The sequence below is a fragment of the Macrosteles quadrilineatus genome, unplaced genomic scaffold (assembly GCF_028750875.1).
Source record: "Macrosteles quadrilineatus isolate MER2022 unplaced genomic scaffold, UCM_ALF_1.0 Scaffold_1__1_contigs__length_201487025, whole genome shotgun sequence".
Taxonomy (NCBI): domain Eukaryota; kingdom Metazoa; phylum Arthropoda; class Insecta; order Hemiptera; family Cicadellidae; genus Macrosteles; species Macrosteles quadrilineatus.
Window position 1 is genome coordinate 181715852 of NW_026542594.1, and position 14849 is coordinate 181730700.

Below are 14849 nucleotides of genomic sequence, written 5' to 3' on the forward strand. Positions count from 1 at the left end.
AGGCAAACAACCATTTGATTTTATATATTTCATTGATTGATAACCCTAATAAAATATTTTGTAGTATGGACATTTCTTATATCTTCTCCCAGCAGCAAGTAGAAAAGAATTCAGCACATTCGGTGATCAGGAATATTCAAATAAGACTCACCTTCGGTTTTGATCAGGCGGCAACACGCTGAAATCCTCCGATTCGAGATACGGCCACATTATGATTCTGCGAAACAATCTAAACCCTACACATGCTTTTGCCACACATTGAGTGCCACTGATGTCTTATCTGAGGCACTCCCAGTTTGAGAGCTTCACCTGTTATCTATTGCTGTTTACTGATAACAAGTTCCTTCAGTTAAATACACATTATGTAGTGAGTGCTTTAGATTCTCACCTAATGCATCACTTGTCAGTCTTGTATAGCTGAAATTGAATTAAAATTGTTACTAAAACTATTAGATTAATTAAATTGATTGATATTATCATTATCTGTATTTTCAATAATTTAGTATTTTTACAAAAAAAATTAATATAGGGGATGATTGAGATACACATTGACTGTTTAAGTATGCAGTGTAGAGTACAATCTGCTCAATTCGATTTTTTTGGAGTTTTATTCAATCAAGACATAAATTTGTTATTAAATAACAATCTAAGGCAAAGCCCTCACTGACTCACTCACTCATCACTAATTCTCCCACTTCCCATTTACCTAGGAGGCTGAAATTCGGTACACCGATTCTTTGGGCATTAAATAGGAAAACTAAGTAGTTTTTATTCTGATCGGGCTTTCGGGCTCCGCCCCAGTGTCTCTGGAGTTTCCCATGTTAACCTTATGATTTTTCATGTTTAAAAGGAATTAATGAATCTTAACAGCTGTTTCAATTAAACAAGTTGGTTCTGTTCTATGATGTTCAATAGCATTAAAGTTACAAGGATTACCAACAGGGTGCAGCACTATTATTTTTTAAATTTATGACAACAGCTAGTTTGCAACCAAAAGGTGAGTGAGCGTAGCGAACAAACTTCAACCAGGGCGTGATTGAGCCATGCGAACGAGCTCAATAGTTTTATTAATACTTATAAAGTTAAACGGGGCAAAGCCGGTGGGTACAGCTAGTTTGTAATATTTGAATGTTGTTAGTTAGCCACATGGAGAGTAAAACACATAATTTTACAAAAATGGGGTTTTACTAGTTAAATGACAAACAATTTTTTTTAAATGAACGGTACTGTATCAGCAAACTGACAAATAATACCATAGATAAAACATACTCCCCCAGTAGATTTCTCATCCTCATGGAACAGCTGAAGACAATTTTATTGTTAGTTCTGTACGGTTTATGTAGAGATCGTGTTTTGTTTACAATTTGTTTCCCGTTATTACAGTAATTTAAAACCTCGTTTAACCAAATAATACAATTTAATCATAAACAATAACTTGTCACCTAGTTATATAACCAAACAGTAAAGCACAAATCAAGAAATTAACCCTAAAATAATAGAAACAAAATTTTGTCGACACTAGCGCCCAGTGTCACCGTACATAAACTAGACACAAAAAACGTGCTTCAAAATTTACAATGGGATGACAAGTCTACTTGTGTTGGTTAGTCTATGATAATACTTTATACCATTAGCTTGTTTTTGAAATTGACAATCCTACCAACTTTGTGAGCACAAAATTAGAACAATTAGGCTACAAGGTCACCTGAAGGGGTATTGAAAAACAAGAATTGAAAGAGAAGTGGCAGCAAGTAGCCTAGTCTAGAATTAGGAGAGATGAGCATGCAATAGCCTAACCGGTTCACTTTAAACATTTAATGACTCTAATAATCTAAAGATCAATAAAAAGTTTTGAAGGCGGAGGATGGTTAAAATAAAATGGTAAGAAAATTAGCAGATTATATTATACGATTTATTATAAAAAATATAGAATGATATAAATTAACAAATGCGTTTTCTTTTACAAATACATAAGACAAGCTATCCAATTTTGTAACAACTTATTATGAAACTGAATTTGTTCAAACCACTGACTAACGAATAAGTAATAAAATTATTCACTCGTCTGTGTTGAAACACAACAATAAAAAAATTGAATGATCAATAAAATATAAGGGCATAATTCAATGAACACAAAATATACTTTCATATATCTATTAAATACTTCTTATTGACATTTTAAATAATATAATAGAGACAAAACAATTAAAGATAGCAATTAAACAAACACTTATGTGAAAGATCAAGGATACACAGGAAATTTAGTATTGAATAATAATATTCAAATAACGCTAACAACTTTTAAAAGTTAAAACTTTAATGGAAACTTTGTTGCCTTACAGTTTTTAGGCCAGATTTTCAACCATAATGCTCAATAAAAATGATGTTATGTTGACGAGATCATTGACACTGGTTATGTACATAATGTATGCTGTATAAACACCCTACTGTATAAATACATTTTATATTTACACCAAATAGGCTACAAATATACTTCCAAGGTATAATTAATTTATTTTATGGTTACTTTAAATTCTATCAGATTCATACATCTTTCATCAGTATTAAAATAGAAGTGATAAATTAGGTTAGGTCCCTTTTGCTTTCCACATAACAAATTAAATTATTTATATTTCTACATTAAAAAGTTTAAATCTTTTCTTCCATAAACCAGAAAAGGCACGGCCAAAGGATTCCGATAAGACATCTACTTCAGTAAGTAGTCGTTGATGGATTGTAGAACTATCGTGTTGGTAATACTGTACATGGACTGTGGAAGCATGACTGCGTAGTATCACAGTGTTGGAATGACGTTCAGTAGTCCACTCGTAACTACGTGTCGTCGGGGTCTTTGGGCGGCCGCACTTCACTGTTACGCTTGATACAGTCCACCAACCATCTTATACCCTCGTCTACACCATCACTGAAATATAAACAGTCATCGGTCTCAACTAAGAAAAGCCGGGGTTTCATAAGATTATAATGTTTTTAAATGTAAAATATCAACACTCAACAGTAAACTCATGCCTACTATGCAATAGTCTGAATAAAAGATTAGATTACCAAAATTAACCTACTATCAGCCAATTTGTCTAAGTTCTCAGATCATTTAGTTGTATAGGACCTTCATAAAGTAGGTTACATCAAGGTATGTTCTATGATTACTGTCTGTTAATGAGTGTATGAATAGATTATTTTAATTTTAAAGCGACAGCTGAAAATATTTAGGAATACAGTAGACTCCCTCTTATCCAGACACCTTTTAACAGGACATCGGTTTAACCGGACTACACTTGGCGGAAATGACATCGGTTTAACCGGACTACACTTGGCGGAAATGACATCTCTTTAACCGGACAATTTTTATCAGCACATTGGTTTAATCGGACTAGATCGGCAGGAAGCGGGCGGTACTGAAACGACTGTTCTTGTGGGAAAGATTTGAGACCAGGGGACACATTTTCACGTGTCTAAACACAATGCTCTCCTAAATTTAAGTCGAATACCAACGGTAAACGGTCTGTTTGAAGTTAACGAGTTTTTGGAGACGTCGGTTTAACCGGAAAAACGGTTATCTGGACTGGCCTCAGTCTCGAGGAGTCCGGATAAGAGGGAGTCTACTGTACCTCACAACATATGGGACTAACTGTAACATATGGTTTCACTGTCCAAACTGTTTCACTTTATATGGTTTTTGCTGTTTGTGTGTGGTTAAAAAACTGAAGATTTAGCACTGTGTCCATGCTTCTTTCACACTACACAGTTTCTGATCTTACAGTGAGATATTCTTAGTTCTACAAAAAGCAATGAACCTATTGTGAACAACTTTTGGCATTACCGGTATGGCAATTTTATAAATGTCGTAAAGTGTGTACAATGGGTCTTCAATGGGTGCATTCAACAAACCAAAGGCAGGAGAAATTGGGTTGTTCCAAAATTAGTAAATCTTGCCAGGCGTTCCTTTTCATAATCCTATTCTTGTACAAATCCAAAATTGTTTCCCATTAATCTAGTATGGCTTCAATTAAGTCAATTAATACTTCAGCATTGGACCTAGCTAATATCAAAATATAGCAAAAGACTCTTTTTAAGAGGTTGGCCTGAAACCTGTGGAACATATCCAGCAAACAGCAAAGCAAGGGGTGAGCCGGTAAAGTACAAGAGTTAAACTTTGTTGATAATGATAAAATGTAGAGGCAGGTACCAGGATCTGAACCTTCGACACTGCTGCTATGATCTATTGATAACATCTTAGAGCGACAAACGTTGGATCTCTACATTTGTTACCCTACTGACTATTATATTAAAATTTCAGTCAAGTCACGTATTAATTAATGTAATGAATGATGAAATATTTTTCCCAATCTATCGTATATACTTATAAAATAACGTTTTGTGTAAACAAAATATCTATGTCTATGACTGACCCATTGAGGGCAGACACTGGCATAACCATGCAGTCTCGTCGTCCAATGAGATGAGCATTCTTGTTAAAGATTGGTTTGACTTCTCGTACCCCCATACAGTCCGGAATATCCTGCTTGTTGGCTAGAACTAGCAGTGGAACTCCAATCAGGTTCTCGCTGGATATCATCTTGTCTGCAACATAAGTTAGGCAGTGCAGAAGTAAAAGATAATAGTGCATAATTACCTAATGTTTCAAAAATTTAACTTCTATTTGATTTGAAAAGTCTCTACAGGTTTCTAACATCTATATGTTAGTAGGTCTAATATTGTTATCATTTTTTAAACTAATTAACATTTTACTACGTTAACTAACCAGTGGCGTAAGTACGTTGAGTGCCCCCCCCCCCTCGCAGTACATGTGGATGGCGCCACCTCCTCTACCAAAACTTCACCACTTATGTTTTATTCATTTATCTCGGCAAAAACCATGATCAAGGCCAAATCACAAAAAATCTTGTGGCTGTGTTTTGATCGCCTCCCTTGGTCATCATGAATGTATCGTGTGGTTGCGAAAAACAGTGAACATTTGCGCAATCGCGGAGACATCACCTTTGTCACGGTGATATGATTAACGTCTTGAATGATTGCGGAGAAGCAGTTAACATCTTGCAAGAGCGCTGAGACGCCATCTTCGTCTCCTCCAATCACGGTGAAATCATTATGTCTCCTATGGCCGCGGGGAATTAGTTAAAATCTGCGCGAGCGCTGAAATGAAACATTATCTTCGTCTCCTCCGATCGCGGCAAAATTTTGAAGATCTTCTGAATTTGCGGGGGTGATCTTTGACTTCCGTGATCCCGATAAAATCCTGGTTATCTACCACCAACGAGAATAAATAGTGATAACTCCTATGTTAACGGCAAAATATTTTAGACACTGATTTCATCAACGTCTCTGTCAAAACAGATTGTCGGTGAAATAAATTTATCAAGAAAAAAAATTGTGGCCCCTAGCAACCGCCGTGTTCGCCGTTAGGGAAATACGGTGCTGGTGATAATGGCAACATCTTGTACATCATCAGCGGTCTTGTAGACATCATCTTCATCTCCCGCGGTCACAGAAACAATGTAATCTTTTTCCGGTATTGCGCCAAAATCAAGGATATATTCTTCGTTCTTGAAGACATCATCTTTGTCTACCGCGGTCATGGAAAAAACATCATAAGTTTCTACAATTGCGGTGAGCAGGTGACAATCGGACCTCAGGGCCTCCCAGACCTCGGCCACTACGGTGGTGGAAAGCTCAAAAAGGTTATGAGAGGTCATGTTTTAATATCAAGTCCTGAGTCACTTTTCAGACCCCTTGGACTTATTTTTGATTGTATCTATTTACGTGTTTGAGCGTCTATATGAACGTTTTGAGAGGGAACGGTCCAAGCCATGGTCTTGTTACTAACGTCGATTATTTTGTTTGATAGCATCGAATTGATAGCCCAATTACAAAAATGGCATCTGGGACTGGTAACAATCTCGCTTGGAATCAAACCAGCGACCTTCAGATTTGAAGGCAAACACTATAACCACTCAGCTATCCAGACAACTGTCTTCAGACTATGATGTCTTGAAGAGAAAATTAATTTCTTACAACATATTGTAAAAACACATAGGCCTAGCCCAAATCAAGAGTAAATTTTCTGCATTCACAAGATTGCAACATTTTACTATCATGTTCCTCTCTCAGAATAGAATGGTTATTTTTTCCAGGCCTACATTTAAATTTAAAGTGTAACTTACCAAACGTCTCTTTTGATTCTGGAATTCGTTCTCGGTCAGAAGAGTCAACGATGTATATAAGAGCGTGCGATTCTGCATAGTACTGGAATCAGAAAACACAAAATTAGCTCAAAACCTTCATTGTTGTCTCTATGAAGAGTTTTTACATTCAGTAAAGATAACCTAAGTCAAAAGTAGAAAATGTGTAATCAAATGTACAATCAACAAAGACCCCACCAATTGCATTAACTTCCACTTATAGTTTGTTTTTACTTTAAGAGAACATTTCTCACTAGGCTCTGCCACCGAGGGAACTCCTCATGAGTTGAACACCAGTCTGAATCTAGCGATGTTGCAATACCGTACCACCAAACTTCTGAAATTTTGTATTGATACAAAGATAAATTGCAACAAAAGTACAGTATTGAATCAATTTTTTACCTTCTAAGCTAAAAATAACTTTAAGTGTTATAAGATATTACTCATTCAATAATATTTCATGACTGTATAGATTATAGACTATTGGATTGTTTAAGACTTTGAAAATCTTAAACCTACCCATTATTTGAAGATAATCTAGATATTTTATGGAATCAGATCTAGCCTAATTAATAACTTTCAATATTGTTAAGATTGAAGGAGGGTCGATTATAACAATCGATTAGGCCTAAAGCTGATTTTCAGAATATGCCTTTGATTTGATTTGCTTGTCACGCAAATGGTGGTAAACAAATTCTTCGCTATATTACTCGTAACAGTTGATGAATCAATCCTTAAGGATTAATGGGTTAAATGTTATCCCTAATAATTCAAACTTACATAGTCAACTATAAGGTACCCTACCTTATCCCAGAGGGATTGCAGCTCTTCTTGCCCCCCGAGATCCCAAAAGTTGAGACGGATTCCAGCAACCTCGATTTTTCCAATGTTCAATCCGACAGTTGTAGTGATTTTACTCGGGTTCATCGCCTTGTAATTCTTGGTAAATTTTGTTTTAGCAGCCTCCAAGTAAGTCTAAAATATGAAAATGAAATAGCCTAGGTTATTGTTAATGTTGCATGAGTTAGAAAGGTAGCCTATTGACTGTTTTATTAGACGTAAAATCTCACCATGAAGACTAATGAGTAATAGGCTCTGAAGTTTTCAATGCTATGAACTTGATACATTAGGTCTAACTTTTCTAATACACAGAGGATACGTGTCCGGTAACCGGACGTGGATTAGGCGTCCGGCAGTGACGTCATCGGGTTGTGGGGGCTCGGAACGCCATTACCACAACGATACGATGTACAACCATCGGTGTTTGTAGTGTAGTGGATAGAGTGTTCGGCTGATATGCAAGAGGTACCTGGTTCGAATCTCATCGGTAAACTTAACTTTTAGTCAAAGATTTCGCTTCGAATGCCATTTTTTCTTAACTGTACATCTTTTGTTAGAATTTTTGGCATTTATAATTTTATTTCATGAACAGAATTTAACCTTCATTCGATTTCTTCACTATCAGCAAGTTTGGTTGGATAGATTAGGTTATGACAGCTACCAGACGCCTAATTCACGTCCAGTTACCGGACGCGTATGTGTTTCTAATAACTCATTCTCAACATTTAAATCCAATACAGTAGAGTCCCGCAAACTCGGCACTCGATAACCCGGCAGTCTGGATAACTCGGCCATCACCTGGCTGAGAAAACTAGTGATTTTTTGAGTCCGAGTTAAGCTGGATTCAAGTCAGCTTCAGTCAAATTATTCGCAACTGGTACTAAGGATTTGTTGTACTATATCTGATGACTTAATACTGACTTGTAATATAAAAATAAATTAATAAAGTGGTTAAAAAGCTAAACTTTTCTTATTTTTAACCCTAGTTCCCGATAACCTGGCATTTCACAAACTCGGCACCCTTCCAGTCCACATTACGCCGAGTTTGCGGGACTCTACTGTATCATCATGTAAGTTAAGCTTGGTAACTTATCTAATTTGACAATGCTCACTTAGACAGTTTGTTTTATGAGATGGGCTTCATGCCTTAAGGTTTGACAGGACTAAAAAAAGGACACCTAATTATCAGGATAGTTAGTTACTGCGGATAGTTGTAGTACTCACTAGTGGGGGCGTTTATCCACACCAGGGAGTATTGTATGCACAGTGCATTGCTATAAATATCCACAATTCATGTCCTCCTAGTAGCTGGATAAAACCTTAAAAGGACGACACCGTCCCAGTCTAACCTAAATTAGGCTACCAAACTTCATATAGGCCTATCGATATAGGCCTACTTATCAATTGAGATATTCATTCGAATGAGTGTAGGACAGATAGGCCTAAGTTACTAAAGTGCAGCCAGAGTTAGATCTAATTAATAACTTCTGATATTGCTAAGACTGAATAAAGGTCGAGTACCTATAACAATCTATTAACCTGACTGGTCGTGACTTAGACATATCTAGGCTATAGGGCCTACTATCAATGTCCAATGTCCATTTAATGTTCTGCCCAAAATTTAATCAGTAAATCTTTAGTAAAGTACTTCATTATTTAAAATTTACTATAATGCTTAAGAACGTAAACTGATAATAACGTGTTTTGCTTACAGTTTTTCCAGCATTGTCAAGTCCCAGGATAAGAACACAATACTCATCCTTCTGGACTATATATTTATATAAGCCATAAAGCAGTGTATACATTTTTGTTAACGTTATGTAAATTTTAGTAGCTCTTAAGTTCTCATTGTTAAAGTATTTTCTAATTAATTGGCTGTAAGAGTGGCCTACTGTAATTAAAAATTAACCTCAAAGTAACAAAATGACACAACGACCAACCAAACTGACAACAGTGGTGACAACCGACAACGACAACTAAACAACTAAACAGCTGATCTCGGTCTCACAAATGCTTCTTTTTCTCCATTTCGTTCGTGCTATTTTGTGCTTATATTTAAACATACAGCTGTTCAATTTGTCTAACATTCTGTCGTAGACTTAAGGCACATTTTATCAAAGTATTTCATGCTAATAATAAAAAAGCCTTAAGTTTTTTTTTATAAACAAATTAAATAAAACAATACATATTTTGTAAGGTTACACCTTCTATGGGGATATCCACTCCACATATTATGTAAGTTTTTTTTATCATTTTATCCCCTCGACTCCCCCTGTGACGCTGTATAACGCAAGCCTAAGCCCCCCTCCCCATTTGAAACGTAACGCTGTCAGATAATTTCTGAAACAAGGTTGTCGGGTATGAAATCTATGTTAAGTTTTTTCTCCTGAAGTAAATAAAAAATGGTTTAAAATTCATTTTGAATTAATATTGATGTACGGTAATCAATATAAAAAAAAAACAATTCAAGAACAAAATAAGGCTTTTAGACATATAAACCTAACATCGTTTATCCTGAAGACCATGGAGAAACTAGTGGATGGACAAATAAAGGATAGGGTCCCTGTAAGCCGTCCTTTGCAACCGAACCAACACGCCTATCAGAAGGGAAAGTCATGCGAAACAGCCCTCCATGTGCCTGTTTGCAAGATTGAAAATGCTATCTCGAACAAGGAAATAGGGGTGGCTGCAATTCTTGATAAAGAAGGAGCTTTTGACAACACTAGTACTCGCTATATTTTATCAAAGCTGGTATACAGAAATTTGGAAAGCACTGTTGTGAGGGGGTAGGATCTCATGACTCACCAGGGACCTGGAATTTGACGGAGAATGAGGACCTGTGAATGAGGGTGCACAATAAGCTGTTCCACCTGTCATTCAATCCCACGGTCACTTTTAAGCCTGGCCTTCTGTAAAAAAAATCTTTAAAGCCCAATGACCGGCAACAGCTTGGTCCAGTCGATTTTTCCTCAGGATCGAACCGCCAACCTTTTAATTGTAAGGCGAGCACTATAGCCAACAAGCTACCGAGAGCTACTAAACCTCATCGAGAGCACTAATGTATTATTTTTGTATTACTAGAAAAATATTGTTAAAATAGCTGACTTTTAAACAGAGTTGTAAACCATGCTTTGAAAACTTAAAACAGAACAAAATAATATCAAATAGGTTTATGTGATTGTTTGATTGTTGATGAAAAAAATTGCTCACTAATACTAATAGCCATGAAATATTCTCTGCTAAAGACCCATTTTCTTGGCTCAATATTTGTTTCTGCATTCCGCTTTGCTTTGCCCATAAACAACTATCTGGCGCACAAATGGGTCACTTCAGAACTGGTAGTGAGGTGTTCTATTTTCATGTTATTGTTTCATATACAGGTAATTTGTTTTCAAACATTTTAGCCTCTGCTAGATTGCTTATAATTTCTATATTGTAAGGGCTTACATTTGTAATCCATCGTTGATCTAACATTAATTATAACCCGAAGGTTCTTCTTCAGTCGGAGTCTAGGTTATCCAAACTTCTATACCGGTAGTGGTATTCACCCAATGGGATTCGTAGAGAATATAAATAACATTTAGCACATTATAGTGTGGTGGCTTAGCGAAATGATCGTGACCTGATGGATTAAAGCTGCAGCTTTTGCACATTTCGTCCATACCCTAAATACAAACAATTTATGGGGGGGTGCCCGATTTTTAGGTCCACCATCTTGAAATACGACGCCATCTTTTTTTTCTTTAGAGGAATTGAACTATTAATTGAAAACGGCTTAATATCACCAAAAAGGACACATTTACGCCATTTTGTATATAACATGTTTTGTTCACAATTAAATTTGCTATAAAATGAGATAAAAACCATTTCGATAACTTAAATAGTCTTTAAGATATGAACTGTTAAAGTTGAAAATTTTATATATTCCTCTACGTTACATGTAGTTTTTGCTATATATCACCCAAACAATCCTCAGATGGGTGAAACATTTTAGATTGACTGGAAACATACTGGATTCAAAATTCGTCTAACCGATTCACGATTAATTTTTGTAGCTTACTATCATGACGTCTAGCTGGCCGCCCCTGGCGTTTGACTACCGCTTCCCTCTCAACATTTGCTGGTGACCGTTTTGAGCCAGGATGTTTCTTATTCAGTATGATTCCAGTCAATCTAACGTTTTTCACCCGTCTGAAGGCGGTTTCACACTGGCGTCCACGGACGAGTGAGTTCTTCGTCCGCGGACGGATGCAAAAATAAATCGCTGCCCATGTTATCAGATGGGACAGTTCACACCACGCATTGAAACGTAGCGTCCATCCACGAATGCAGAAATTCGTCCATGGACGAAGGGTGATATCGCTCCGGGGGCGATTTTTCTAAAACGTCCGCGGACGTCCAAGCCCTCTCGTTTTTACGAACACATTTTTACTTACAACACCTGAGTTTAAAAATAAACATCATTGGGACAGTAAACAATGTGTATACAAGTTTCAACTAACATAAATGCATTTGTCGACAAACATGAGTGGGCGTTTAACCATAGATAAATCATACTCCCGTCTATGGTTTAACGTAGCTCATAATGTGAAGGAGGTGCGTAGCATCCATCTGAATCATTTTATCCGTCCGCGGACGAAATTATCGTCCGCGGATGGATGCAAAAATAAATTGTGTTGGAGGATTGTGTTACGGCTCGGAACAGCTCAATGTCTACCGACATTACACCTTGCACCAAACAATCGCTGGGTAGCTGTAATAGACTCGCCACTTCTCATAAAACTGCCAAAGCCAAACAATGAACGTGGCAAGCCCCACTGTTCATAGTGACTGAGTTAATGAAATTGCGTCTTGTGTACCACCGCACTCTCGACTCTCAGTACTACGCATATGAAAACCGTCCGTCTCCCTTGTGTCCCCCTGTATATTAAAAAAAACGTTTGCAAAACTTATGACAGCTATCCTGACCATACTCCTGGACCGAATTACACGCGGGTTGTACCAAAAGAAAGGTTATCGGTCTTATATGTGCAGGTTTTATTTTTATTTTGTAAATATTTTTAATAATTGGGTCAAAAATGAAAATTAAACTTTTTTATAGAGATTTAACATGGAGCAACATTTTTAAGCTTACGACAGCCACCCTGACCATACTACTGGTCCGATTTACACACAAGCTGTACCAAAAGAAAGGTTATAAGTCCTATATGGGCAGGTATACTGTTGGTTGAGTTTTCGACTACGGGGCGAGCTTTAATGCTAAATAAAGCACCATTACATTTTTCTTCACACCTTTACTTACCCTTTCTCTACACATACTCCCAGCCAGAGGGATTCTTGCTGACTCTCCACCTACACTGTGGGAAATCTTTCTCTTCCTTGTACCCCAAACAAACCTAAAACCTCTGACTCCCCTGGACCCGTGAGCCCACCGGGCCCATTTATTAAAGGTGCAATGCTTACCCCTTACCATAAAACAGTTACAGGTCCAGTGAGTTGCAGGTATTTTTTTGCAGAAAACATAATATCGAATCTTTTACTGGTTATTAAATTGAAACTAATTGAGTTGACTTATTCCAAAGTGTTGACTTGTTCCCCACTGAGAAAAAAAAATCCTCATCCCCTATTTCCAATTAAAAATTTAAACCCCTAAGGGTTTGTTGATTTAACTGTGCTTTCTCAACATGTTTTCCAGTATTCATCACCAAAATCCATTATTTAAAAAAAAAACCATTATTGGAAATTTACACCGGTGATGGTATAACCTGATCAAATGTGCAACATAAAAATTCACCTGTTTTCCGCTTTTCAACATTTTTTAGTGTACCAAAATCCTTTAAAATACATTTTCACAGACAGATGAACTCGTATTGAGCTGCTCAGCTGTACACACCAGAATGAGACAAAAATCAAATCCTCGATCTATGGTGATGTTTCCTGGTCGGGAAAAATATGCCTTCCACTCTGCTTGACTTCTATCAGACACCCGTCTACCACAATAGAAATATACAGGGTGTCCCGGAACTCTCTACCAATATTTTAGGGCATTGCTCCTGGGTAAGAAACATACCTAAATATCATATTTAAATGGTCCGGAAGTCCTTAGTTACTCACACAGCCACCATTTTGTTTTTTCAGTTATTAATTTTTTTCTAAAGAATGGTTAAACATACGAAATGGAAACTTTGCACAAACATTTATGACAACTAGACAAAGCTACAAAAAATTATGACGATTTTTCAAATTCACAAAACAAAATGGCGGCCATTTAACATTTTTATAAAATCAACGGTTTTTGAGTTAATTAAGGAAAAAAAATTTTAATGGCCGCCATTTTGTTTTATGAATTTGAAAAATCTTCATAATTTTTTTGTAGCTTTGTCTAGTTGTCATTAATTTTTGTGCAAAGTTTCCATTTCGTATGTTAAACCATTCTTTAGAAAAAAATTAATAACTGAAAAAAAACAAAATGGTGGCTGTGTGAGTAACTAAGGACTTCCGGACCATTTAAATATGATATTTAGGTATGTTTCTTACCCAGGAGCAATGCCCTAAAATATTGGTAGAGAGTTCCGGGACACCCTGTATACTGTTCAACAAACATTCTATGTTGGCAAATCTAAAGCTTGATCCTAACACTATGGCTGGCTGCAACGTGGTAGCTACAGTTTTCAGCATTTTTTGTTGAGCTATGCCCACAAAAAATTGCTCAAGGTTTCTATTTACAACTACGAGTATTATCTGATTTAACAGAATTTGTAATTAAAAAGCTAAGTAATTCTATATACACATAAAGGATTTTAAATAAATACACTCATTTAAAGAAAGTAACAACAAAATTGTACTTGAAAATATAACATTTAACTGACTTAGATTCTATGTACATTTAACAATATCGTGTTCACCTAAAATATTATTTCTATGATTTGAGATCTTACAACATTTAATCTTACATACGACAGAGAGACAGATATTGCTCGGGATATGAAGGGTGGAAACTCGCTCGCTTTTTCACACATTAAAACAATAACTATTCTTCTTGAGATGGTAATAATAAGAAAACACTTTTAGGCGATGAGAAAATTATGTTTATAACTTCTTTATTTTCAAGTAATTTTGTATATCACATTTTTACCTGTGAGGTAAACAATTAATTTTCTTTGTTGAAATATGTTCCTGATAAATTAAAAAGATGTAACAAGAATAGTTTGATTAAAGGCTACAAACCCATAGCAGTAGTCTTAGACTTAAAAGAACTGCTCACCAAATTACCACAATGGTGTTTTACTTTTTTAAATGATTAACGTAAACTAATTTTACTTCACCAATTCTTTTAAAATATAGTTATCCTAAAAAAAGGAAAATGTGTGAAAAAGTTAGTGATTTCAGATAAACATTTGACACGGAGAAAGACAACATTTCACAGAGGACAGTATAGGATTGTCTTAAGCCACATAGATCCATGTATTCCAGAGAAGACATTCAAAAACTTCGCTCACATTTTAACTTTGGTAACAAAAATGTAAAAGAAAAAGCTACATTTACATGGATAACCTACATTTGAGACATAATCAGGTTTATACTAAAATTAAACATCTTTTATAGTTTTTTGTTTATGATTTGTTTAGCTTATGACCTAAAACCTATAAAAGAATAACAATGCTTCAACTAAGATGATTTGACAACTAACTTTTAAGCAACATAAGTTTTTATGTAATTTGAATTTGTCTATGTTAAATAAACAAAAATATTAGTTATCTCAAAGTAAAAAAAAAAATTGCAAAATAAGTA

General features: G+C 35.9%; 2 protein-coding genes across 3 annotated transcripts in view; both read right to left on the reverse strand.

Annotated features, from left to right (window-relative positions):
• The window catches only part of LOC128991126 (AP-1 complex subunit gamma-1), a 51488-nt gene extending 51234 nt beyond the window's left edge, over positions 1 to 254 (reverse strand). The window contains exon 1 of one of the 2 annotated variants that reach the window (XM_054413894.1): positions 152 to 248. In XM_054413894.1, the coding sequence (XP_054269869.1) occupies positions 152 to 210 (59 nt within the window). In that variant the 5' untranslated portion in view covers positions 211 to 248. Of the gene's footprint in view, positions 1 to 151 lie in introns of both variants that reach the window. The other variant, XM_054413877.1, reaches the window with a different exon arrangement.
• A 1636-nt stretch (positions 255 to 1890) lies between these two features.
• On the reverse strand, positions 1891 to 9004 carry LOC128983307 (ADP-ribosylation factor-related protein 1). Its single transcript, XM_054402552.1, has 5 exons — positions 8771 to 9004; positions 7023 to 7193; positions 6201 to 6282; positions 4428 to 4599; positions 1891 to 2923 (listed from the first exon to the last, which is right to left on the reverse strand). The coding sequence occupies exons 1-5, from the start codon at positions 8861 to 8863 to the stop codon at positions 2833 to 2835; spliced, it is 609 nt and encodes a 202-aa protein (XP_054258527.1). The 5' UTR covers positions 8864 to 9004; the 3' UTR covers positions 1891 to 2832.
• Between the last annotated feature and the right edge of the window lie 5845 nt (positions 9005 to 14849).

Coding starts and splice junctions, on each gene's coding strand:
- LOC128983307 (XM_054402552.1), bottom strand. CDS start 8,863: ATGTATACACTGCTTTATGGCTTATATAAATATATAGTCCAGAAGGAT. Junction 6,283..7,022: donor TGCAATCCCTCTGGGATAAG/GTAGGGTACCTT, acceptor TTCTGATTCCAG/TACTATGCAGAATCGCACGC. Junction 4,600..6,200: donor AGAATCAAAAGAGACGTTTG/GTAAGTTACACT, acceptor CTTATGTTGCAG/ACAAGATGATATCCAGCGAG.